Source organism: Maniola jurtina, chromosome 11 (genome assembly GCF_905333055.1).
Source record: "Maniola jurtina chromosome 11, ilManJurt1.1, whole genome shotgun sequence".
NCBI classification, from domain to species: Eukaryota; Metazoa; Arthropoda; class Insecta; order Lepidoptera; family Nymphalidae; genus Maniola; species Maniola jurtina.
The window spans coordinates 5,164,891-5,191,026 of NC_060039.1; the positions used below are offsets into that span (position 1 = coordinate 5,164,891).

At 37.3% G+C, this 26,136-nt stretch overlaps 1 protein-coding gene across 1 annotated transcript in view; it reads right to left on the reverse strand.

Annotated features, from left to right (window-relative positions):
- LOC123869505 (headcase protein) overlaps window positions 1–6,599 on the reverse strand; it is a 90,944-nt gene extending 84,345 nt beyond the window's left edge. Inside the window, exon 1 of the mRNA XM_045912484.1 lies at window positions 5,907–6,599. Within this exon, the coding sequence (XP_045768440.1) occupies window positions 5,907–6,496 (590 nt within the window). The 5' untranslated portion in view covers window positions 6,497–6,599. The remainder of the gene's footprint in view (window positions 1–5,906) is intronic.
- Between the last annotated feature and the right edge of the window lie 19,537 nt (window positions 6,600–26,136).

A 26,136-nucleotide genomic window follows, 5' to 3' on the forward strand; every position in this document is an offset into this window, starting at 1 on the left:
AATGTGTTCATGATGTTTTCACTATTTAATTGTGTACTAGAAAAAGCTAGTTTTAGTTAGAAATTGCATTCAAACTCCTCGGGTAAAAGCGTAACAACCACACATTTCTGCTTTTAAAGTATACAGGCATGTCCTTTCTCTAGATCTAAATAAAACCGGTCACATTTAACCGGTTTAACTTGTATTCAAATCCCTTTGATTGCTTTGCGTGTCTGGCTGTCTATTATTGTTTATTTAGATTGTGCGTTTTGCAGTTAGAAGCCAGGAACGTTCGTTACTTATAGATTTTATGAATAGTTATCACTTATTATTCACTTTATTTACACTTGGCTGATTTTAGTTACTTAGGTGGTAATTTAATAATACTATAACTTGAGAACGGTATAATAAACTCACTTAACTACTTTAATGATGTTTTTAACTATGTATTTATGAGAGTTGAAATTTAATGATAGCTGCAACAAACTAAGATCAAAATTAAATGGATTTCTTAGCATCGCTCTCTGTATTTTTACCCGACTACGGCAAAGCCAAAAGGAAGGGTTATGATTTTAGCAATCTATGTATGTTTGTATCAGATTTTGTGTGTTCCACCATAGCGCCTAAGTTACTGGGCCGATTTTGATTAATGAGGTGTCAATTGATGCGTGGGTGAAATAGGCTACATTTTATACCAAAAAAAAATCGACCTGATGCATGTTACATCCAAAAAAAGTGACCTCCAAATTTTTTTTTTTTTGCTATAGTGTCGAGTGAGATATCAAATGAAAGAGGAAACATTTTGAGTTCATAAATATAAATGTAGACGACAAGAAGCGATTTTACTATACCTATCGCTTTCTATCGAAAGTTTGCGGGTAGTATTGGGGTTTTAGTGCTGTTTAACTTTATCTTGTTCAATAATTTGTTATAGTCGATATCTTGTCATAGGTAAGTGGAGACTAGAAATTATTCCAAGCCTGTCCTACTGGTTCATCCTTAATCTGTGGGTTCAGATGGTAACTAATTACTAATCATACTTTGTAAATAAGTAATATTTAGTCACCGACGCGTAGATCCCTATTAAATACCGCTAACCTAACAGAGCAATTGATCGAAAGAGAATAAAATTATAAACATTGTGGCAAATAGCAATGTCCATCCATCCATCAGCCTGTAAGCGCCCACTGCTGGACATAGGCCTTTCCAAGAGCGCGCCACCAAACACGGTCCTCCGCCTTCCTCATCCACCCGCTCCCCGCCACCTTCTTCAGGTCATCGGTCCAGCGGGCCGGAGGTCGTCCCACACTGCGCTTACCGGTACGCGGTCTCCACTCCAGAACACGTCTGCCCCAACGGCCGTCGGTTCTGCGACAGACATGGCCTGCCCATTGCCACTTCAGCTTGCTAATCCTCTGAGCTATGTCGGTCGCTTTTGTTCTCCTGCGAATTTCCTCGTTCCGGATTTTATCCCTGAGAGTAATACCCGTCCCGTCCGAACGGATCGAGAATAAGACCCGTCACCGTCGGCAATGTCAGCATCGAAGTTGTTCAGGAATATAACTACCTCGGCCAGATTATAAAATTCGGTAGAAACAACTTCGACAAGGAGGCTGACAGAAGAATCCAGCTGGGCTGGGCAGCATTTTCAAAGCTACGTCAGGTCTTCGAATCGTCGATACCGCAAAGCCTTAAGACTAAGGTCTTCAATGAGTGTGTCCTACCTGTGATGACGTATGGAGCAGAAACGTGGACACTGACAGTTGGCCTCATCCACAAACTAAAAGTCGCTCAGCGCGCTATGGAGCGAGCTATGTTGGGTATTACTCTCAGGGAATAGCAATGTATAGTAAAATAAATATTTTAACAATAATAAGTAATTTATCAACCATTATTTACTCGAGTTAAACAATTACCTACAAAACTGCTGATATCGTGCTATTTATATTACTTTACTCATTAATACGCATTTAGATAAAAATAACTACAGGCAGGCACTTATAGTTCAATTATTATTATTGCTAACACCTAATTCTGTAATAATAATAAAAAATTAAAATCTATAAAACCATGATACAGTAGGCACTTAGCCCTTTTCTTTATTTTATTTATTAAGTACGTAGTATACTTTGTTATTACGAACAATTTTTTTGTTCTAAGTTACTTACCTAAACAGTCTAGGAATCTAGATGATAAAATAATAAAACTAAAGCTAATTTAAAATAAGTCAAAATCTTATTGTATAAAGCAAATTATAGGTCTCCCCATATTTAAATTATGCAGATACAAACTTTAATAGGTACTTTAAAGTTTAAACATATTTCTATAAATAATTTGCACATACATACTTATAGATAGAAACACTATTGCAAATGATTGAAGACGGAACGGCACGCCTCTTAAACCTTCGCAGTTTTTCGCCGTGCTAAATAACAATAGTAATTATTCTTAACTATGTGGCAATAACTTAAAAAAAAAACGGTAGTTTAGTTATACTACTAGATATAAGCAGCATCTGCAGTTACTTAGCTATTGTACATAGTAAGTAAAATGTTACACAATTAAGTAAGTAAGGCTCTTCTCAGACTTGGGCGCGTTTGGAACCCTCGTAGCTTTACTTTTAAGTCAACGTAATTAATTATCACCACTAAATCATTGTTTGACAATCAGAAAGTGTACAATAGTACCCAATTTAAATAAATGAATTTGACTTTAGTAATTAAGTAAAGTTAGTAATTAATTAATAAATTTAAGCAAAATGTACCTGTAACACGATAAAAACAAAGTAAAAAATATATTCACGAATGAATTTTATGGTACATATTATTTACTTGGGCAAAGTTGAGTACAAAAAGTCCCATAAATTGAATTTGAACATCTGATAAGCCCATAATGAGTTTTGATCAAGAAACCGCATCAATTTCGGGCAGGGGGCAGCTGGCACGCCAATTTCGGGAAAATGCATTTCGTAACTATGGTGTATGGACGGGAAACGGAAACCAGCTGTGCAGCGAAGCGCGGTTAATGTATGGGACCGGCGAAATTGCGAAATTTTTAGGGTTACACCAGTTTGCGATGCACCGGTGCAAAATGAAACTATCGGCCGGCGGTTGTAAAAATAATTATTTTGAAAACATATTCATTGCAATTTTACGTCCATTTAAATAATATAGAGTACCTAACCAGTTGATGCCCGCGACTTCGTCCGCGTGGATTTAGGTTTTTGAAAGTCCCGCAGGAACTCTTTGATTTTCCGGGATAAAACCGGCCTACATCACCCATGAAAACAATCACGTTGATCCGTTGCTCGGTTGCGACGTGATTGGAGGACAAACCAATAAACCAATAAACACACTTTACCAATTCATAATAATAATAATTTACGTAGTGATATTATTCGGTTTTTAGTCGCAGTTAATTTTGATTTGTAACTAAAGTGGGTAGTGCAATTTGCATACAAAATACACTAACATCTAGTGAACCGTTTCGATAAAATCGATACTTCTGGGTAAGTTAGCTGGATTATGGTTCATGCTAGTAAAGTTAGATTTTTTGACGACGTTTTCAATAAGTAAGTAAGTACCTACCTATACAAGTACTTACTTAATTTTTAAAAAGTTTTCAAAAAACTCCGATTGCGATTTGAACTGCCATACCCTTTCCAGGTTAGCCCGCTTCCATCTTAGACTGCATCATCATTCATCAGTAATCACTTACCACCAGGTGAGATTGCAGTCAAATGTTAACTTGTATCTAAATAAAAAAAACTTTATCAGCGTATAAAATCGGCTATTATGATTTTTTAAGGATTTCATGTACCCAGTGATACTCCCAAAGAATGAAGTATCGGTTGAGCCGTTGAACAGTTACGAGCGGAGATACATATATACAGATCAAACACATAACCCTCCTTTTAGGCTTCGGCAATCGGCTAAAACAACCATCATGACGTCATGAATTCATTGACAAACTTTATTAGCATTTTAATTAATAAATACGTAAACAAAGACAGGTGTGGGTTGCTCATTAGGGAGGTAGTAGGTACGTGTCCTTACAGGCGTAATTTCCGGCTCCAATTTGATATCGCAATGAAACATCTTTGTTGAAATGGATGACAGAAAATATTTGATTTTCATAGTTAGATAGGTTTTCAAATCAACTATACAGGTAGGAAGGTACCTAATTACCGAGCGAATCGAGATCTCCGAATACAAGGAATATTAGTAAATTCACCCCGAATTTGGCCTTTAACCTTCGGTTTGTCTGTCTGTCAAAGCCTGAAAAATAAGTTGAGAAAATAGCGATTTTAGTGTTAGGCAGGTTCATTTCTGTGTTGCATTTCTGTTTCATTTACAATCCCAAAAGTCTGATCAATGCATATAAACAAAGTCTAAGACAATTTATCTTGTTTTGTATCTTGAATAATTGTACACCTAATTCCATATAATAAACCATTATTTAAGCAAAACTTTTTGAATTGCATCCTAGAAACTACCGCTAGCTATTATTATAGTTGACTAGGTAAGTGCTAGGTAGGATACAGCTGAACAATACTCGAGGATGAAGCCTGTATCTCTCTTATTTTTTAATTTGTGCGCTGGCCATTGGCCCATGGTTGAAGGTAGGTACTAATTTAGGTAGTAGTTACCCAGGTAAACAGTTTTTTCTGTTTTACTCTCTAAACTTGCTCAAAAATGCACTTACAATGGTAGTTATGGTATGGTAAGTAAACATGCGAAAGTTTTTACCGCACTAGTGCGATTTCATTCCAGTTTTATTATTTAAAAAAAAATCTTAACTGGCCTCAAATGCTGAGTTCGATATGGCTCGAAAGTTTAATTTACTGCACTAGTGCAATTTCTTTGCCGTTTTTGTTTTATTTTTATACTGACCTCTACTGCTGAGTAAAAAAAATTAGAATTTTTAAAAATAGACGCCCTTTTTATTAATTCTTTTGCTATTGACCGTTTTATTTTTCAAAATCGTTAACTGTCTGGGGTTCATAAAAAAATGGAACTTACGGGATAGGTATCTCGGGTTTTTTTGTGAACACAGATATATACAAAGAACTGTTGTCAAAATTTCAAAAGTGGACCTTTTTGTAAATTATTTAAGTAGGCAGAAACTATTGAGTCAATTTCTATTAAAATAGATAATATCTGAAGGTTCTTCTGAACATAAATAAGCTGTTTCCTCACAAATATATGGAAAAACGTGGTATAATATAATAGGTATTATATGGGCGTTGAGGTTATTAAAAATTCGTGACGATTGTAAATCCTCGCTCACTGCTCAGACTTTACTTACGTCAGCTCGTTTGTAATAACCTACTTACCGCCCTTGTATCACAATGTACTATTTATGTATTTCTACAACATTAAACCTCAATCTGGTAGGTGTTTTCTTCATTAGTTTTCTACAAGATAGAAATGAGCCAGGTACCTATCTACTTGGTATCTTAATTCAATGCATAGGGTCCGGTTTTCGAACAAGACTGGCTTCGAGACCCGACCACAACCAGTTCCCCGCCAATTATGCGGGGCTCTTATACGATTTAATGCATAAACAACCGGCGTTCGAGGCCCGTAGGCGTAGCTCGTACACAACATAGAAAACACATTTGCGTAGGTGTGGCTGTGTATTAATACAGTTTGCGATTTGACCGCGGCGGCCGCGGCGCCACGCCACTTGCCACTAATCGTACAAAACAAGACGTGATTGCAGTACTTATATACTAGCCATGTAACTATGTGAGCAGCGGACCTGCCTTGATTTCTAATATTTTACTTCGGCTATGTCTACCCACCTGCCTTTTCAATTATTCAACATTTACAAAGTTGTCATGACGCCAGTCCAGTGTTTACTCGAACACGTGAGTCGGCAACAAGAAATGTAGGAAATAGTGTAAAATGTGAGAAATCTCTTACCTGATCCTGTCGGAAACAAGTTCGGGCTTCGAGTTTCTCTTGGCGGGAGTCAGTGTGAGAGGAGGCGCGTGTGTGGGACTCGTCGAAGGCTCCGAGGACGCGGACGGCGGGGAGCAGGAGCCAGAGCTGGAGATACTGAACGCCCTGGAGCGCACGTCCACCGGCGCCGGAGCGCGGCCCGACCGAGCTCTCCTGCGCTTCTTTTTCTCATCATCAGCTCTGATAGCCGCGCCGGGCGGGGTCCAGTCCAGGTCCTTCTTCAAGTGGCCGCGACCGCAGCGGCAGCCGCACGCCTTGAACGCCAAATCGTAACCTTTCTTCGTCCAGAGATTCTGGTGTCTCTGCCTCTCGGACCACGAGCGGGCGCGGCCGCAGGACTTGAGGTAGGCGAGCACGCCGGCCTCCCATTGCTCGAAGCATTCTCTGTGCATGTACCGGCCGGCGGCGCACGTGTCGTTGTTGCACAACACGCGCACGGCGTCCTCCACGCGCACCGGGTCGCGGGCGCGCAGGCACTCGCCGGGCACGCAGCAGCCGCGGCCGTCGTCGGCTTCGCGCTCGCCCGTGGCGCCTTGCCGTCGCGGAGCCATGCTGCACCACGATCGACTCAACGAAATCGAACGTGCCGCCGCGATGTATGGGAGCGCGTCACGCGGAACACATGCTTGCCGGAGCGCGCGCGGCCGACTAATAACCGCGAGTGAACGAAAGCGAAATTTCAAGAGCGCAGCGCGTCGCCGCGCCGCCGCCGCGCCACCCGCCTGCACGCGGGGCTGACCTTGCGGCGCGCGGGGCGCGGGGGTGCAGCGAGGGGCGGGGCGATGCGGCCGACGCGCGATGTCCCGGGTGGGGAGAAAGTGCCTAGCGAATTTTCACTTTCGCACGGTACCCGGGAGCAAGCCCCGGGTACCGGGTAGCGGCAGCGACTAGCGAGGCAGCGGTCGATGGCGAAGTTGTGCCTGATGTCCTGCGAACTGCATCGATGTCAGAATATGCTATTGCTATTCGCTTTTACAATAAGTAGATACATCGAAAGCGATACCGTCGTTATGGGAGAACCTATCGACTGAAATTTTATGATCGAAAAGAATTTGTCATCTATATACATACATCTCACATCACAATAGACACCTATAGTTTTAATATCACCTCTTTTGGGCGAAATTGCAAAAAAAAGTTCACGCTCGCTTCGCTCGCGCTTTATAATTTTTGACTAACTACTCTAGATTGTTTAGTCCAGTCCATCTGTCATCTGTCCGTCGGGCTGTCTGTAGCACAGCCACATCACAGCCTAAAATCAGCCAAGTGCGAGTCAGACTCTCACACAAAGGTTCCGCATCATCGTAAGTACTAAAAATACTTAACACTTTTTTAACTTTCATGGCGGCCCTTATCTACGATATTTTTATTATTAAGTACCTAATTGTTGTTATAGCGGCAATAGAAATTCACATTCTGTGAAAATTTCAGCTCTACCTACTTACCTATTATAATTATGGTTCACGAGATAGAGACAGGCAAACGGACGAAGGCTTACTAATAGGGTCCCGTTGGCATCCTTCGGTTACGGAACCCTAAAATATGCCTAAGAGCTACTTTTATACAAGTAACTATCAGCTTGTAAGTACCTACTTAGTTATTAGTAAGTAGTAAGTGCCTATTTTCGAAAAATTCTTTTTGGAAAAAACTGCCCTTTACCTATAATGAAGGAAAATGAGAAATGAGAAATGTCTGTCAAAATTTTTAGCAACTAGCATGCCTTTAGAACCCCGCGAGTTAGGTAGGTAGGTACCTATGCGATGCATTTGACCAATTTTTTTTCAATTCAGGCACTTGGCCAGCGTGGTGGACTACGGCTAAACTCTCTATATTTAGATGAGACCTGTGCTCTGTAGTGAGCTGGTAATGGGTCGATTATAGGTAGGCCCAGGCAGGTATACTTACGTTTTCTTGAAATGAAATTTTCTAAGAGCACTAAAAGAAGGTGAAAACTACAATTCATAACAACTGAGAAGTTCAGAAGTTAAGTAGGTATACACAAACAAACACGACTTGCAAGTTGCAACTAGTTATTATAGGTAGGTATTAGGTATGTATTATGAGATTTCGAGTTTCTTCCAGTTATTAAATAAGAGAGTTACGCAATTCGATGTCCAGTTGCCTTTGAATAATACAGAAATAATAAAATCTCAGTCAGCCATTCATGTGAAATGCTTTGGTTGCGAGCGCACGTGTGGTGTATGGGGTGAGATGAAAGGAACAATGGCTTTACTTCAAGACCGGTTCAAGGCAAAGACCGTGGTCCTCTCTGTGCAGGAATAAGGTGTGTTCTGTTTTCAATACGTAGGTGTAGGTACCAAGTTATTTTAACCAACTTCCAATAAGGTTTTGAGTATTTCCTATGTAGACTAGGTAGGTACCTACTTAGGTATAGGTTTAACTACCATTACCATTTTCCCCCTACCAACCATTTTCTCCGAGATTTTTTTGGTTGAAATACAAATAACAAGTGACTAATAGTTGATGAAACCACCCGGTTATACACGCTTAGAGTTTGCTCGGTTCAACATTCAGGTTGCTGCAGCGCCAGTTCATCTTCAGAAGAGGTATTATATCCAAAAGACCACAAAAGTTATACTTAAGTAATGAAATAGGTATGTATGTAATTATATTTTAGAATTTTAAAATTCGGGCTACAAAATAGTCCAAGAAATTCTTGAAAGCGTTAGAACCGCTTCAAAGATCCAATTGCATAAATCTATACTAATAAATAAAATTGGAGTGCCTGTCTGTAATTTCGAAATAACTACCTCATATTAAGCTCATATGGTTATTTGAACGATACCAACACCGAATCACACGTTTTTAAAATTTTTGTCTGTCTGTCTGTCTGTCTGTCTGTCTGTCTGTTTGAAAAGGCTAATCTTCGGAACGGCTGAACCGATTTTGACGGGATTTTCACAGACAAGTAGAGAATTGACCAGGGAGTAACATAGGCTACTTTTTTTACCGACTTTCAAAAAGGGAGTTGTGTTTTTCTACCTATAAACACCGCAATCTCCGAGATTTCTGAACCGATTTGTGTCATTTCTTTTTAATCGATAGAGGAACTTTGCGACATTGTTTCATAAAAAATTTGGAGTCCAACTCCTCAATCCTGATGCTGCAGGGGATCTGACCAATCCACGCGGGCGAAGCTGCGGGCATCAGCTAGTTATAAAATAAACTCGTAATAACATAGTAAGTACCACGATTATGAACTACATATCCAATAGACTTTAAATGAAGTTAATATTCCGATTTGATCAAATCAACAAGATCATATCAGAATAAAACAAGAAACTAGTGAATAGGCCCATAGAGAAACTACTAGCGCAATGTGTGACCCAATTTTATTTCGACTTGCCTTACCAGGTGATAGGTGCATTTTATTCGGAGGGGAGGCTAACACGTGTATCAAACACCAGCCAAAATACATCCCGACAAACTTAAAAATTCACCTCTGAAAGAAAAGTGTAAGCCAAAAGCAACCTTATGACGTGTGAACTCAGATCAGTGTCAAAAAATGCGTTGAAAGCGAAAAGTTTGCAAAGGAACTGCGTCTCAACTCGTTCTGATCCCGCGATATTATTATAAGGCTTTTGTCTGAAGTCCGCACATCTGTGTGACCTCTTGAATAGCCATTGAATTATTGAAAATATTTGGAGCGTAACCCTTGAACGTTGGTTAGTGGGAAAAAGGTAAGATCGCTTTATGCAATCACTCAAACACTGGTGATCGGCTTTATAATATTATGTATTATGTATAAACGACGTGCTATCATTATGTACTTATATGCAAATACCTACTTATATTCAAAATAATATTCACGAGTTTATTATAAGTACGTATTAGGTCCGGCGTCGATCCTACAACGGTCTTGAGTTCTAAATTCGTTCTATCTAAGAAATATTAATTACGAATTCCTCCTGTCGTTGGCTTGTATTTCTATTTTGTTACATACCTACATATTTACATCTACTTACCTAAAGGTAGCTTTAATTATACGTTTTAAATTAAGTTATAAATTAAATGCCATAAAACCAAAAGGAGCTTGAAATGACTAAGCTACACACTACAGCGTACTAGACGATACGCATCGTATCGAATTAATTAACAGTAACTGAATAATGCACTTTTTAAACGACGTGTAGTACATGCACTATAAAAACCAGCCCGTAAATTTTTACATAAAGCCCCCATTTCCTCTGACGCCGAACGGATGCGCTGTTGAATACAAAAAACGCAGGTATATGCAGTCAGAGAGATGTAATATTACTGGAGGTGTATTAATAGACCCCAATATCACTCTGGGTTGTTAACTCACAGTTGCTTATCAAGACATTAACATAGTTAATAATTATGTGAAACGCAAAAGTAATCATTTTTTAACCCCCGACCCAAAAAAGGGGTGTTATAAGTTTGACGTGTGTATCTGTATATCTGACTGTGGCATTGTAGCTCCTAAACTAATGAACCGATATTAATTTAGTTTTTTTTTTGTTTGAAAGGTGGCTTGATCGAGAGTGTTCTTAGCTATAATCCAAGAAAATCGGTTCAGCCGTTGGAAAGTTATCAGCTCTTTTAGTTACAGTAACCTTCACCTGTCGGGGGTGTTATAAATTTTTAATTTACACTTGTAAATCCAACGCATCTAAGGTTAGGTTAAGGCTCTTTTGCGGGACGTCACTGTCTCTAGTAATATGACAACTCAATGAGACACCTAAGCACCTACATAGATGTTGCTAAGTGTGACTTCGTTAGCACATAATGACTGATGGCTCCACGATCCATCCTGCAATGGTTTGATGATGAGCCAATGTCTAGCCATATTGTTTTGTCCATTGTTTTTTGATACTTATCCTAATTTACACCGCTACTTCTGCTATGCTTGGAATATTGATAACGGGTTGTAAGATGGAGAGACGAATTTAAAAAAGAGCTTTGCCCGCGACCGAAATGATTTGCAGTTAGGCACCTATAGGCACCGCCGATATCATGATTATCATCGATGCTGGGCATAGGTGTCTTGTAGGGACTTCCACATCCACACGCCTAAATTCAACGGCTCCCTGCGAATCGTTTGATATCGTCAGTCCACCTAGTATGGGGGGCTTGACAATGCTGCGATTTCTGGTGAGAGGTCGCCATTCCAGCACTTTGCGACCCCAAACTCTATCAGTATTTCGAACTATGTGACGTACCTACCCTCTGCCATTTCAGCTTCACAGCCCGTTGTGCTGTCAGTTATTGTGATTCTTCTACGGATCTCATCATTTCTGATTTGCTCATGTAGAGCACTCCAAGCATAGCTGTCGCCATCGCCCGCTAAGTGATCACCGGAATATGTTTACCTGTGCCTTACAATGCCCCTTTTGAGGGAACACAGCAGGTGGGAGATGGTTTCACATATTTGTACATGGTAAATATTATAAATAAGCCTCTAGTACATGATTAATTTTTTTTACAATTATGTTAGTTGCTAATAGTAGGTACAAGATTACAAATTTTTTGTCTGTACATGGCAGAAAGAAATGACGGAAAAGTATCGGACAGTAAGGATAAAGCGTGTTTTTGCGATATGGGGTGCTCTTAATACAAATGTTATTTCAAAGTAAATATTATGATGTAAGTACCTACACCTAGGTACTAAAAAAGGTAATAAATGTTAATTATTAACGACCAATATACACATTGTAGGCAGGTAGACGCATTCGTAATACTTTTGTAACTGCGATACAAACAGGGAATTCCGAACCTCTTAAATGCGCATTTCAAAATACACCCACAGGGGAAGGTGAATTAATTAGCAGTAAAAATGTAGCCGTTTTTATTTGACCCACATCTAAGGGATAATTGTGAGGGAATAAATTGTCTAATTATTACTTTTATAGGTCACTGCATAATGCTGGCAGGTGCATCGGAGCGTACACCTGCCTCATGGGGTTGTTCAAGGTCTGCGATGTGCGCTTTTTTATTTGCGTTTGACGATGCGCGTGCGCGGGAATTTTTATAGGTGAACTTGTTTTTGCTAACACCTTTGTGTCGTATTTTTATTTTCTAGGAAATAATTTTCTGTTATGCAAACTAGCGTTTATTTATTTATACACATTCGCCATTAGGAAACTGACACAAGTTTTTTAAACTTGAGACTACTTATATACCTACACAATACGTAGTTTTGTTGTAACCATGACTACTTATTTTTGTACCTACTAGCTACATTTTATCATACTAGGTAAGTAGATATCTAGATATGTTTTCGATACGTACAACAGGTTAAGGTAGAAAGGCCTTAATCATCTGAAATGAAATAGGCAGGTGATTATTCAATGTAAAGCTCATAATATTATCTAGAAAAAAAATCTGTACAATTGTACCTAATATTATTATTATCTACAGAGATTTAAGATAAAGGATAGCAAAAGGATAGCCATACAAAGACGTTTTGGGAGCAGCGTTTGGTAAGAATAAACTATGTACTCAGGTACAAAGTGAAACAAACTTATGGCAAACGTGATCATCTTAAGTTGCTTACAAGTGTTAAACCAAAAAAAAAATGTTGTTGCCCATCCTCCAATTACCACACAAAAATCTATACCCATCTTAAAATCAAAAATGTACTTAAGTTCATCACCTCCCATCAAAAGGAAATAGACTACCTAATTCTATAATATCTACCTACACTCCTACACTGAAGAAGTTTTCAAATATTATTTTACCTACCTACGTAGACGTATGAATCTATAGCAAGGTAGGTACGCTTCCACTTTCCAAACAAATACAGCATCAACCCGTTTTCGAACAAAACATGGCTATAGTCGAAGACATCCCGCAAAACTGGTAGACCTTGATCTCGAAGGGACCCTCGATGTGCCGCCGCTAACCTTGGGTTATTTTTAAACCACGCCACACGAATCCCGTCCGGCGACTCCTTACGTGTGTTACATAATGCGAAATTGTAGTTTCCAATTTTTTTCCTCCCCATCTCTTTCTTTCTGAAAAGCGTGTGGGCCTGTCATTTCGACTTCATAGCCTTTGTTTTGGCTCGCACCAAAGAACGCTAAATAGGGTAATAGAAATGATAAGGTACCGTGCCTTGTTTATGCACCACACTGTAGAGTTTTTTTTTACTTAAGTTATTTTCTGAGGTGATGACTCTGATGATTGTTCACTTAATTGTTTCACGGCTGATTCAGATTGCGATAATGGTGATAATTGCATAACTTTGCACGAATAATATTAATATTTTTCATGTGCCTGAACAGGTTAAATTTTCTTTTTTTTAAATGCAAAAAAGCAAGCAAACGAGCAGGCGGGTTACCTGATGTTGAGTGATTACCGACACCCATGGACATTTGTAGCACCAGAGGAACGCGTTGCCGGAATTTCAGGAATTTGTTAATCCGTTCAAATCAACCGTCGATTCGTTCCTCCGATGTGACGTGATTGAAAGATAAACTAACAAACCAACAAACAAATACATACAAGCGTTTATAATATGAGTCGTTATAAGCCGTAAAAACTGTCGGGTGCCCCAGCATCTCACTGTGGGAAAATCGGTTACTCAAAACACTGCAGGATTCTAGGGTTAACACTTCTATAACAATTTTGAATTCTGTCACCAAATTCAGGCTCACACATATTATTTTATTTCTTTTCGCGGAACCGTAAAAGGAAGAGGCAATGAAGGGTTAGTCGTTCTTTTATGGAGTTATTTATGGTTTCGGATAATGGCCGCCGCTCGACTCGCCGCGAAATTTAGAGACAGCTGCGTGCCCTTCGAAATATTTTGATTCCGCGCATTTTCTGCTTGACCTCGGAATGTTATGGTCAATTTGTTGTTCATATTTCTGTAGGCAATTTGCCTTTGACAAAAATTCCAATAAGGAAGTTTTCTGTGGTTTCAATTTTTGAAGTTTCTATTTTCTTGCCCTTGCTTATTCAATTTAAACAGATAATTTTGACGTAAAGGTAGATCTACACCCGCGCAAACGTACGAACCGTCCACATAACGCGCATCGAATATACACATAATATATAGACGTATCATCATAATGTCTACCTAATTACTTATCATGTGTGTACTCACCTCCCTACCCAACGGAGCTTCTATGTATAATAATTTGGGTACCTACAATAAAAAAACCAAGTATCAATATTACCACATATAGTAGGTAAATCAGGCGCATTAGACGACTATTCCTTTGTGTTTATTACACATCCATGCTAACTCACGATGCCATAATCACGGTTGCAACTTGTAAACAACATCCCCTTTGTCTTGTTGTGAGAGAAAGAAATTGGAAACCATTATAAAAAGATACTTTAAAAACCTGAGACCTGTTTGACTCGTTTGGTCTGTCCGATGTCTCCTTTGCCTTTTTGAGAGACCCTGAGACATAACTTACTTACGATAGGGTTACCACAGGCATACAAAAATCTAAAATCTAAAAAAAAAAATTACATTAGTACTTAATTAATATTTTAAAGAAATGTTTGGAAGTTTGGATGTAGGGGATAATAATACCGGAACTTTTTCTGGATAAAAGTAGCCTATGTCACTCTCCAGGTCTGTCCATCCATGCAAAAAATCACATTGACCCGTTGTTACGTTATGATTGAAGGACAAACTGACCAACCAACAAACAAAGAGACTTTCGCATTATATTTTATTTATTTATTTGGATTAACAAACAGTAGCTCGCAGCGATTACAAATAATATAGTAAAATAATGAAATAAAACTTACGTGCTACCCACTACGTTAACCACATATTATGACTAATAAGTACTTAAATTAAATTACATTCATAAAATCTTAACTAAAAAATTCACAGCTTTAGTTATTTTTTAAGATAATGCATATGGGTCATGATAAGATGTAAAGACTTTCGGTCGCAGCATCTCACTGTGGGAAAATTCTTAAAATCTTTCACTGATACAATGCAGGTACACGGTGCTCCCCAAGTGCTTTGTGCTCCATAAACTATATCCATACTGTATCAGGTGGACGAAGTCGCGGGAAAAACTAGTAGGTCGGTATATGTATAAATAAAATAATCAGCTCCCTTTAGCTCGAGCTCCATATGCCTTTATTATAAAGTGCATTTTTACACCCCCTGACTTGGAATGTCGAAATTCTTTCAAGCACAGATTATATGGATACCTTATTTTTAATCGACTGCCAAAAAGAAAGAGGTTCTCGCATCGGCGCGCACATTCCTTCTATACAAGGAACCGAAATCCACCAAAACCAACAAATCTATATGGTACAAAGTGCAGCATGCGATACCCTTTGGATCAGCATAATTACTAAGAAATAGTTTTAGGTTGATTACATTGCCCCCACAAATAAACTATTAAAGCTATGCTTTGAATCTCGGCTACGCTATGTTCCCATATCGGTACGAACCGATAAATCCTTGTTTCTCTTAAAAGCACGTTTCTGAGAAACCACGGTTTGATTCTCGAGTTACAACGCCCTCTTGCGTAACTGTGGTCAAAAAACAACGTACACTTTATAACCGAGTATTGACCTGACCTTATTTTGTTACTCGGAAACATTTTAGAAATAACATAGCCGTTCGATACTATAAGTTGGGTCTAAATTTTAATTAACCCAAATATTAATGATTTAGACAAACATCACCGTAGGAAGGTAAAGGTATGTTTTATAAGTAGGACCTAGACCTATCTAGATCTGCATCCGTACGTAGTTGAAATTCCTCGGACACAAAAAAATCCTCGATAGTGAAGCGATATGCTTCCTCGTTTCTAATCCGAACCGTTAGGATTTGGAACGCACTTCCGGCATCAGTTTTCCCTTCTACTTTTAATATAGGTACCATAAGTCAAGAGTGAATAGGCAACTTCTATACTAGGCAAGTGCGCTCCATCTTAGCCCGCATCATTACATACTTGCTAGCGCGTCTATAAATTAAAAAAAAAAATGACGTACTTACCTGTTTTGTAGCTTTTGTAACAGAAGTTTTTTTTTAATGTACTAAAAAAATTAAGAAATGCCATGGTGGAATAAAGAATCTCACATACCTACATATTTTATACATCCTGAAAACGTTACACTTCTTTTTTGGGTAGTCCTTTCAAAATAGTTGACCCACTCTGGCTTCACTCGAGTGGGATTCTTGAAAACCAAGAATCCTGAAATACTTGCTTCTTCAACATAGTGAAATACCAATTCTATACAATATGTAAGATAAATAAAGAAATCCTCTTCAAAATTAAAAAAAAGCCTTGCTTCAAAATTAAAAAGGAAATAATTAAAAGTATTATCACAGCCTTAACAGGGCTCTCTCCGTCACTGGTTTCATACAATCATAGTGCCAATTTCATTTGAATATTAAGCAACCAAAGTCCATGAAATTTTGCAGACATATTCTAGAAACTAATATTGCTTAATATTCAAATGAAATTGGAACTACGATTGTATGAAACGAGTGACGGAGAGAGCCCTCTTAAGTAGATATAAGACAAGTATAAATATGCCAGTGTGCCCACGTTTTAACCTTTGCACATGGCTAAATATGACAGCTGTCAATGTGTCTGTTTAAGCTCCCCCGTAATTATTTTATTTTGGAAAACATTACACCTGCTATTTGATACATCAGCTGATACTTATAACTTTACTAGTAAAGTAGACTTTTATCATACGACGGAAATATTACTGTCCTGAAGTGCACTGATTATATACTAGTCTACAAAGCTGGGCAGTACACCTAGGTACCTACTTTTCACAATCACACTAGTGCGGCAATATTTAAAACGGCCACCAAATAGAACACCTAATATTTCGAGAGCGTCGTTGTATAGGCGTTTTAAAATACCAATTAGTTAGTAGGTACCATAACTGTAATTTTTATCGTACTACACTTGCAACAAAAATTAAGTTAGTATTTTAATAAAGTACCTATTTTGTAAAGGTAAACGATATCGTGTGATAGGCATCACATAGATTGAATATCATTTTATAGCTTCTTGCAACTCGATTCATAGCGTCCAAAGATCAAACGAGTTGCAAGAAGCCGCTAATTTCAGGCAACGCAAGACCTTGGGTTGTGGAAGTCCAGTATCTAAGAGAAAGTGACTGATATCCAGCAATGACCATCTATCGGCTGACGATGACAACGACGATTTGTGTAGATTTGTAGATTTTAGAAAAAAATATTATTATTTTGACTTTAGTATGATAAATGAACTTATTAATGCGTAAGCGGTTGCAAATTGTAATAATATTATGACCCCTCCCAAACCTTTAGGATGGTATGCAGATGTATGAAAATGCAGATAAAGTCCGACAAGCGAAAGCCAGTGTATGAAGTAGGTTTATGCCTATATTATGTAGCGAATAAAGCTTGTTTGTATTTTATATCAGATTGGTTTTTATGTTCTCACGCTGCCGGCCACATGTTTTTCATTGCGCTTCTTTTATTCTTATTGAGTCCCACTTTATATGACATCATACAATCATAAATTAGAACAGTTTTTGATACATACTCGTGTTGGCAATAAAAAACTGGATTTGTTTATTTTATTTTATGGCCCATTTTATTAGTAATGGTTTATTATTAATTTTTGTACCAAACAATAATATAATATTATTAAAGTCGTAGTAATAGATCGCATGTGTTGAATTGTTTCTTACATAAACGACCGGATGACATATAATATTATGGTTTCCTGTCTATTCTATTGAAACTAAGAAATTATGAATATCTAGACATGGCTGCTTACCTAAGTAATACATTATTGAATTTGATAGTTTAATTTATAAATTCGTTTGTATGGAAGGCGCTACGAATACGCTCTATTAATATAAATAAATTCATAATATTAAATTAAGTAAATGATTAAAATCACGGATTTATCGTACCTAGACATTGTATCTAATAGGTAGGTACTTATAGCGTTTTGAATACTTTTGAATAAGCGATGCAAAATCCGACCGGTTATTCAAGTTCAATCAAAAAAGTCATTTAGAGCAAGATTATAGGTAGGTATAGCCAATCGAAATGTCAATAATAATACGAGTAAAGTCGCAATAAACAAGTTTGAATACCGCGCAAAATTGAAGATAAGTCACCAGGGCCGTAAAAAGGGAAGTGATTAAAAAGACATAACAGTTTTTTTATTAAAAATTCTTTTGAGCCTTTCATAATCACGGCGTGGAGTAAAATATGACGTCAGTAAAATTATAATGGGCCAGCTCGTAAACCGGCATTTGAATAGAAAAGTTACATATCAAAAATTTTCAGTGATCCGTGTTTTACGAGTGCGTCGTAACCGTGTACTTAAGTTAGAAAATAAAAGGGCCCTCCGAGTTTCTGTTTAAAAATCTATATGGGCACGTGAGGGGAGATCAACTCTCGATTTTATGGTGTACTGTACTACTTTTGTCTGGTTAGTACTTTGCCTGGCATTAGTTGTGTCTCCTGGTTTTATGGACTAAGTACTGGATGATGTCCATGACTTCGTTAATATGGATCCGTATAGGTTTTTTTTTCACGGGAACGCTTTGATTTTCCTACATAAAAAACAGCTTATGTATTAATTCTGGGTATAAGCTATATAATATTATTATCCGCCAAATCGGTGCATTCATTGTTATAGGACTTTCACATTAATTGTATTACTAACCCCCGACCCAAAAAGAGGGGTGTTATAAGTTTGATGTGTGTATCTGTGTATCTCTCTGTGGCATCATAACTCCTAAACGAATGAACCGATTTTAATTTAGTTTTTTTTGTTTGAAAGGTGGCTTGATCGAGAGTGTTCTTAGCTATAATTGAAGAAAATCGGTTCAGCCATTTGAAAGTTATCAGCTCTTTTCTAGTTTTCTTATACTTAGAAGTTTTTGTGTCGGGGGTTTTTTAAATTTTGAGTTATTATGATTACAAATCCAAAATATGAGTGTGGGTTTAAACTAACGCTCATTAATTAAAAAAAAAAAAAAAGGTTTGTGACTGGTTTAAGGGAGACAATATTATCTTAAGCTATGTTAGGAGAAGACGTCACTTAGTGCCGTAGAAGGGATTTGAACCTACGATGGATTTCAGTCCACTCCCTGACTTTCCTTCCTAATAAAAATCCTCTTTCAGTACTATTGATTTATTACAGGAAAATAAAGGATTCGTATAGGTTTTTAAAAACACCTTAGCTACACGTTGAAATGAATGCCTTTGAATAAGAATGTAATTAATTTAGCTTCATTGATTTATTTAATTATTAAAATTCTTCATTAGTTTCTCCTGGCACGTATGTACGTACCTACTTATGTTTATGGGTAGGTCTGTACTCTGTACCAACGTAGTCAAACATCGAATGTCGTTTCAGAAATAACTCGCGGCAAGTTATAAATACAAAATGAGCTCCCTCAAGTAACTCGATTCCCATTGACGAATATAATAAGATTTACTTACTTATGTTGAACTTGGATGAAGAATGCAGGTGGATTTACAATGAGGTCCCTTGGGTGTTCCCAGTGGACTATTTTAATAAGAAAAATGGGACTTTTTTCCACATTGCCTTTCACTGAATTACTTTGAAACCATTGACATAAAAACCAAAGATATTTGTATGTTATTTTCTTCTGAGATTCCTTTTCATTTTTGAAATAACTTAACAAGTGTAAATTAAAAATTTATAACACCCCCGACAAGTGAATGTTACAGTAACTTTAACAGTAACTGATAACTTTCAAACGGCCGAACCGATTTTCTTGGATTATAGGATTATGGATATCAAACAAAAAAAAACTAAATTAAAATCGGTTAATTAGTTTAGGAGCTACGATGCCACAGACAGATACACAGATACACACGTCAAACTTATAACACCCCTTTTTTTGGGTCGAGGGTTAAAAACGCAAAATCTTTCCTGTTAAAAGTGTCCTTACTCTTTTGGTATGATGGTACCCATAGATGGTAAGTTTTGCCGCAGTTATTATTGTTAAACGTATGACTGATGGATAATCTGACGTCTAATGCGATGACTGACGTTTCGATGACAAAAACTTTAGATTCCCTGCTCCATCAATCATTCATCATTTATGATTAACAGAATTGATTGCTACTGATCTTATGTTCTAATGGAACACACAACAGCATCACAGATTTTTTATTGCAAAAGATGTGATTTATAGTAATTTTCTAAATGAATGTTTATCAGGTTTAATTAATGCGGCGCCAAATTTTTTTAAACTCTCACGAAATTGTAAATTGTTTTCGAGGAAATCTGTTAATGAGCGTCTAAGAAGTTATGTATTTCACACCTATAAGATGGCCTGTACCAGCAAATAAATAAAATTGAATTTAATTGAAGAAACTTATTGTAATATTTCGTTGTTGATTTTCTTATATTTAATAATAAAAAAATTAATCAGTAAATTAAATGACAGCTAAACTAAGTCAGGCAATATTATTTTCTGAGAATTTTCTCACGTAATTGTTAAACATATCTTGGTTTTTGTATATCAATATTATAAACATAAATAAATGAACAGGAGGATCAAGTTGAATTAGAAAAGTGTAATAAAGAAATCTGTCCATTGAAGAGTTATGAGGGTTGTTCACAATAAGGAAGTCGAATGTTCGCCCGGCGACAAAGACGCTAGATATCAAGGTGGAAAAGGGATCACTTTTCCTTTTGATGTTGGCTCAATAAAATGTCTTCATAGTACAGTGGCTGGTACTTACTCGGAAATACCCACACTACTTGGACTAGTAACCCTAACAAAATATGTGCGAAAACACTTAATCGCGTCTGTTTTTATTCCATTACTAGCCGATGCCCGCGACTTCGCCCGCGTGGATTTAGGTTTTTCTAAATCCCGTGGGAACTCTTTGATTTTCCGGGATAAAAAGTAGCCTATGTGCTAATCCAGGATATTATCTATCTCCATTCCAAATTTCAGCCAAATCTGTCAAGTAGTTTTTGCGTGAAGAAGTAACAAACATACAAACACACGCACATACACATAAACTTTTGCCTTTATAATTATTTTTAAGTGTGGATCTGGCAAATTGGCCCTGGACTGCGATCTCACCTGCTGGTAAGTGACGATGCGGTCTCAGGTGGAAGTGGGCTAACTTGAAAGGGATATGACAGTTTTTCCAGAAGCTAAATCGCTTGGCGGCACGGCCTTGCCAGTAGCGTAGTAACTAGTCAAGGCCGAGGCCTCCCACCAGCCCAGAGATAATTGAGAAATGATAAATTCTCAAATTGCCTCTGCCGAGAATCGAACCTGGGACCTCCCGCTTCTAAGACCACAGCGTTCACCACTGCACTAGGGAAAACGTTTCTTTCGCAACGCCAGCGCATCGCGATTGGCCTAGTGAATCCTCAGAAAGAAGGTAGGTACAAGAGCGTTTGACATGTTCTAATCATCTGTTTCTGCTTAGATAATTTTAGTCTATCATTGGAGAGCCTATTTTTTAGTCCAAAACCAAAACTCAATTTTTACTCATTCGGCTTTGGACAAGGCAGTCCTAAATTATAATATAGTTAAACATATTTAGACTTTGAAAAAAACGATGTTTTTAATATTTTTATGGTTCTTGTTGTGAGTTGGCACTGCTGATTAGTGATTAGATATCTTTCACAAATTAGCAGGTGCAATTTAGCAATTACGCAGGTGTGCAGTTTAGTAGATATCTGAAAGAAGACATCGTTACGACCGAATCAAGAAAACCAATCGTAATTGAAAAAAAAAACACGACTACCCCTGCCAAAAACGACAACAATTTTGAAATGGCACTATAATATATCTGCCATATTGAATTTTTCCTAAGGATGAGACAAGAATTGTAACAATACCCCATACTAGTACATCCAAATCTGTTCAGACCATAGATATGTGTTCAGACATTTAGAAGTTGTGGTAGAATAAAAAAACTCACATTTAATACACCCTGAAAACATTTTACATTCCGTTTTCGGGCACAATAAATTATATTATTGTAATAAACAACATCAATGCTACCAGATGTATTTAAGGTCAAACGTAAACTTAGCACCTATAAAAATATTGAAACTAGTAATTGAAAACGCAAATCACGTGTCGATAATAAAATTAATTGTAAAAGAAGGTTAACTCACTAGGTTGATGACCGTATTATGAGCAAATAAACATGGCTAGAATACCTAGGATAGTTATAAGGATAATAACTTGGTAATTGATATTCATGCAGATTAGTGATCAATGATAGTCTCTGATGGTCAGTGCTGAATGATGTCGAACTTCATTCATTGAATTCAAATAAATACTGTGCAGTTTTTAATTGTTTACAATATTGGCGTTGTTTACGTTATTGCTAGAACTTGAAGTGAATTCATTTATAAAGAACTTAAAGATTGTGTGCGGTTGGTATTTGACTGATCGATCATCCATACTAATATTATAATTAATGCGAAAGTGTGTCTGTCTGTCTGTCTAGTACCTTTTCACGGCCCAACAGTTTAACCGATTCTGACGAAATTTGGTATAGAGTTAGCTTATATCCCTGGGACGGACATAGGCTACTTTTTATCCCGGAAAATCGAAGAGTTCCCACGGGATTCCTAAGGACCCATCCGCTCAACCGATTTGTATTACCTCGCCTATTTGAATAAGGTATTTGAGTACATCTTATACAAGTGTAAATTAAAAATTTATAACACCCCCGACAAGTGAAGGTTACAGTAACTAGAAAAGAGCTGATAACTTTCAAACGGCTGAACCGATTTTCTTGGATTATAGCTAAGAACATTCTCGATCAAGCCACCTTTCAAACAAAAAAAAACTAAATTAAAATCGGTTCATTAGTTTAGGCGCTACGGTGCCACAGACAGATACACAGATACACAGATACACAGACACACAGATACACACGTCAAACTTATAACACCCCTCTTTTTGGGTCGGGGGTTAAAAATCTAAGGTACAAAGTCATTGACTTTGCGTTCTTACTAATTTAGCGATTAAAAAAATTCAAGGGCTCAATCAGACGTAAATGTTAACCTTTAATCTTGAGATATTCAAAAGAAAGTTTTAGCACTTTCGAGTTTCGTGAAGACGAAGTTTATAATATTTCAAAGCTGTGGTTTATTTTTAAATAACTTCTTTCGGGGAACCGCGCCACAAAAATCATATTTTCTCCTCGGCTCCCTTGTTTTACGGTTCTTTCATTGCAGCCACTTTATGAGTATGGTTGGGTGGTACTCTTCTTTTACAACCAACTAACAGTATTCTGAGAGTCGAAGATCGCGTGTTTGATACTAATTAAGAATCTCCAGTACAATGGAACAATCAGGTATATTGATGAAACTTTTGAACAATACTATCGCTCTTATATCTATAGTGGTAAATACTAAGATGTTATGTATGTAGACGGGTATACTCAGTCTGTCTGGGCATGGAGAGTTATTCGTTTCTTACGGCGTTTTTATAGCTGTTTCGTAGCTCCTCTGCATTTACATGTGCTGATTGGAGTAAAATGGCGAAAACATTGGCTGTTTATGGTTTCACAACTGTAAGAATGATGTTTTTATGTTACTCAATTTACTTTTTGGTGATCAGCGAAAAGCGAGTTTACTTGAACAAGTATAGTAAAGTTATTTACTTTGTTTAATAGAGTTACGCTTTAGTACTCTTGCGTGTTATTCGCAGTGTTAATTAACTTATTAGCCGCTAATCATGTTAATTAAATTACCCACGTCTAGGTATAGGATAATAAATAATAATGATAATGTTTTAATTTTATTTTTATTTGGTTTATTTTTCATTATACCTATTTTGTTTTTATTGCAAAGTTCAAGATTGTCGGGTAGATAAGTGCTCACAATTTTTTTCATTTGTGTAATGTTTAGTAAAATAAACTTAAATAAATAATCGACTGTGACAGACGGACGGACAGACCGAAGGCGGACGGACGGACAGACGGACGGAGAAAGTCGCACCATAAGGGTTCCATTTTTACCATTTTGGTACGGAATCCTAATAACGCGAAAAGTATAATTAGTGTCAAAAGCCTCTAACTTTACGTCTTGCCTGTGGAAAAAGTTGACTTTCCTTCATAATATTGTTCATGCTTTAAAATTTTGCCCTTCATCTTGCTATCGTTACCTACTTTGCTGAGAATGCTGAGATTGAGTGTTTCTGGGGTTCCGTACCTCAAACGGAAAAAAAGGAACCCTATACCCTATAGGATCACTTTGTTGCATGCCCTTCTGTCTAGAAATCTAGGTATAGGGTATTTCCCGTTAACCTGAAATCATGAAATTTGGCAGGTAAGTAGGTAGGTATTATAGCACAAGTAAAGGGAAATCCGAAAACCGTCAATTCGTGCTTTCCTACATCACAAAAAATAAATCGAAAATTGCTATTTACGATTTTTCTAAATCGTATGTATAAAATGATTTTTATGATATGATAAAATTTTTCATAATCATCAGCACATCAAAACGTAAATATGTGAAACATATTAATGAACTCAATTAGAACAAACATCAAGTTGGGAACAAATCGGCCGACGAGTCATTCTATTCCTGTTTCTGACATCGCCGCGGGCGTCTTTGTCGAAGACACCAGTTTGTAATTACTTCCACTTATATTTTCCCGTCATCATCACAATTAGTTTACCGAAACGCCCTTATATGTCAGCTGTCGCGTGAAACGAAAATAAACTTGGAATAACATTTTGGTTTTATAATTCTGTGTGCAATGTGCATTTTTAAAAGGGGTCTCTCCGTCACTCGCTCTATACAAACGTAGTTCCAATTTCATTTGAATATTAAGCAACCAAAGTCCATGAAATTTTGCAGACATATTCTAGAAACCAATATCTATATCTGTGGTTATCCAGATTTCATATTAGGTTTCAAAGTTACGCGGTCTTAGAAATTCACATACAAATCTTTGAGCCCCTGTAATTTCAAAACTACATATTTTTAGAAAAATCTAAAACACCACAGACACAGATATTAGTTTCTAGAATATGTCTGCAAAATTTCATGGACTTTGGTTGTTTAATATTCAAATGAAATTGGAACTACGATTGTATGAAGCGAGTGACGGAGAGAGCCCTGTTAAAGAGCTGTCCACACTTCAGATGCTTGGTGCAGCCCTTTGATTAAACGCAGTCGATGGGTCTTTATTTGTTGGTGTGTGTTTTTAGTATTTTTAGGGATCCGTACCTCAAAAGGAAAAAGGAACCATTATAGGAACACTTTATTGTGTGTCTGTCTCTCTGTCCGTCTGTCTGTCTGTCTGTCTGTCTGTCCGTCCGTCCGTCCATCCGTCGTGTCTATCAAGAATACCTATAGGGTACCTACTTCTCGTTGACCTAGAATCATGAATTTTGGCAGTTAGGTAGGTCTTATGGTATAAGTGAAGGAAAAAATCCGAGAACCGTGAATTGGTGGTTGTATCCCAATTTTTTTTTAAAGTGTTCATGAAAAAATTAATTAACTAAATCACGTATAATTTTATGTAGGGCGCAGTCCGTCAATTAACTTGCAGTGTTCTAAGCAACAGGGGAGATCGTAGTTGAGGGTTAATTTTTAGAGAAACAATTTTTTTTTAAGATATTGATTACTGGCACCTACATCAATATAGAAGAAATTTTAGTATTAAATTGTAGTACAACAGAAATAAGATTGACCATTTTATAAGATCATCGCGGCACATCAGTGCAAGGTTGATTTCATCGATGACTTCTTCATGAGAGGTTCAAGAGCTAAGTAGCATGCAAATGTCATATTTCGTGAATATTATCGAAAATTAGCACATCAAAACTAATTAATGTTACCCCATAATAATATTGCTGTGGCAATTTGTAAATTTGGACCTCGGATTTGAACCTTTAGTTGACCTGCGCTTTATTACCCTAGAAAGAATTTTGGGTTTTATTTTTAGGATTTCTTTATTGCGAAAATGCCAATATTCGTCTTTCAAGTAGGTAATCTTTCTTGCTCCTCCAAGTAACCCAATTCTTTCGTATCGCATCTAGAATCAGGACGTTAAATTTTTTATACTTACGAAATCTCTGAGAATCTAGAGCTATAAAATCAGCCACGAATTCTTTAATTGGCATCCATTCAGTAAGAAGAGTGGCTGTAAACAAGCCATCAAACTTTTTGTAGGTATTACGACAGCCACTCGAGTCACTGGCGAGTATATTTATCGAGCCCCTGTA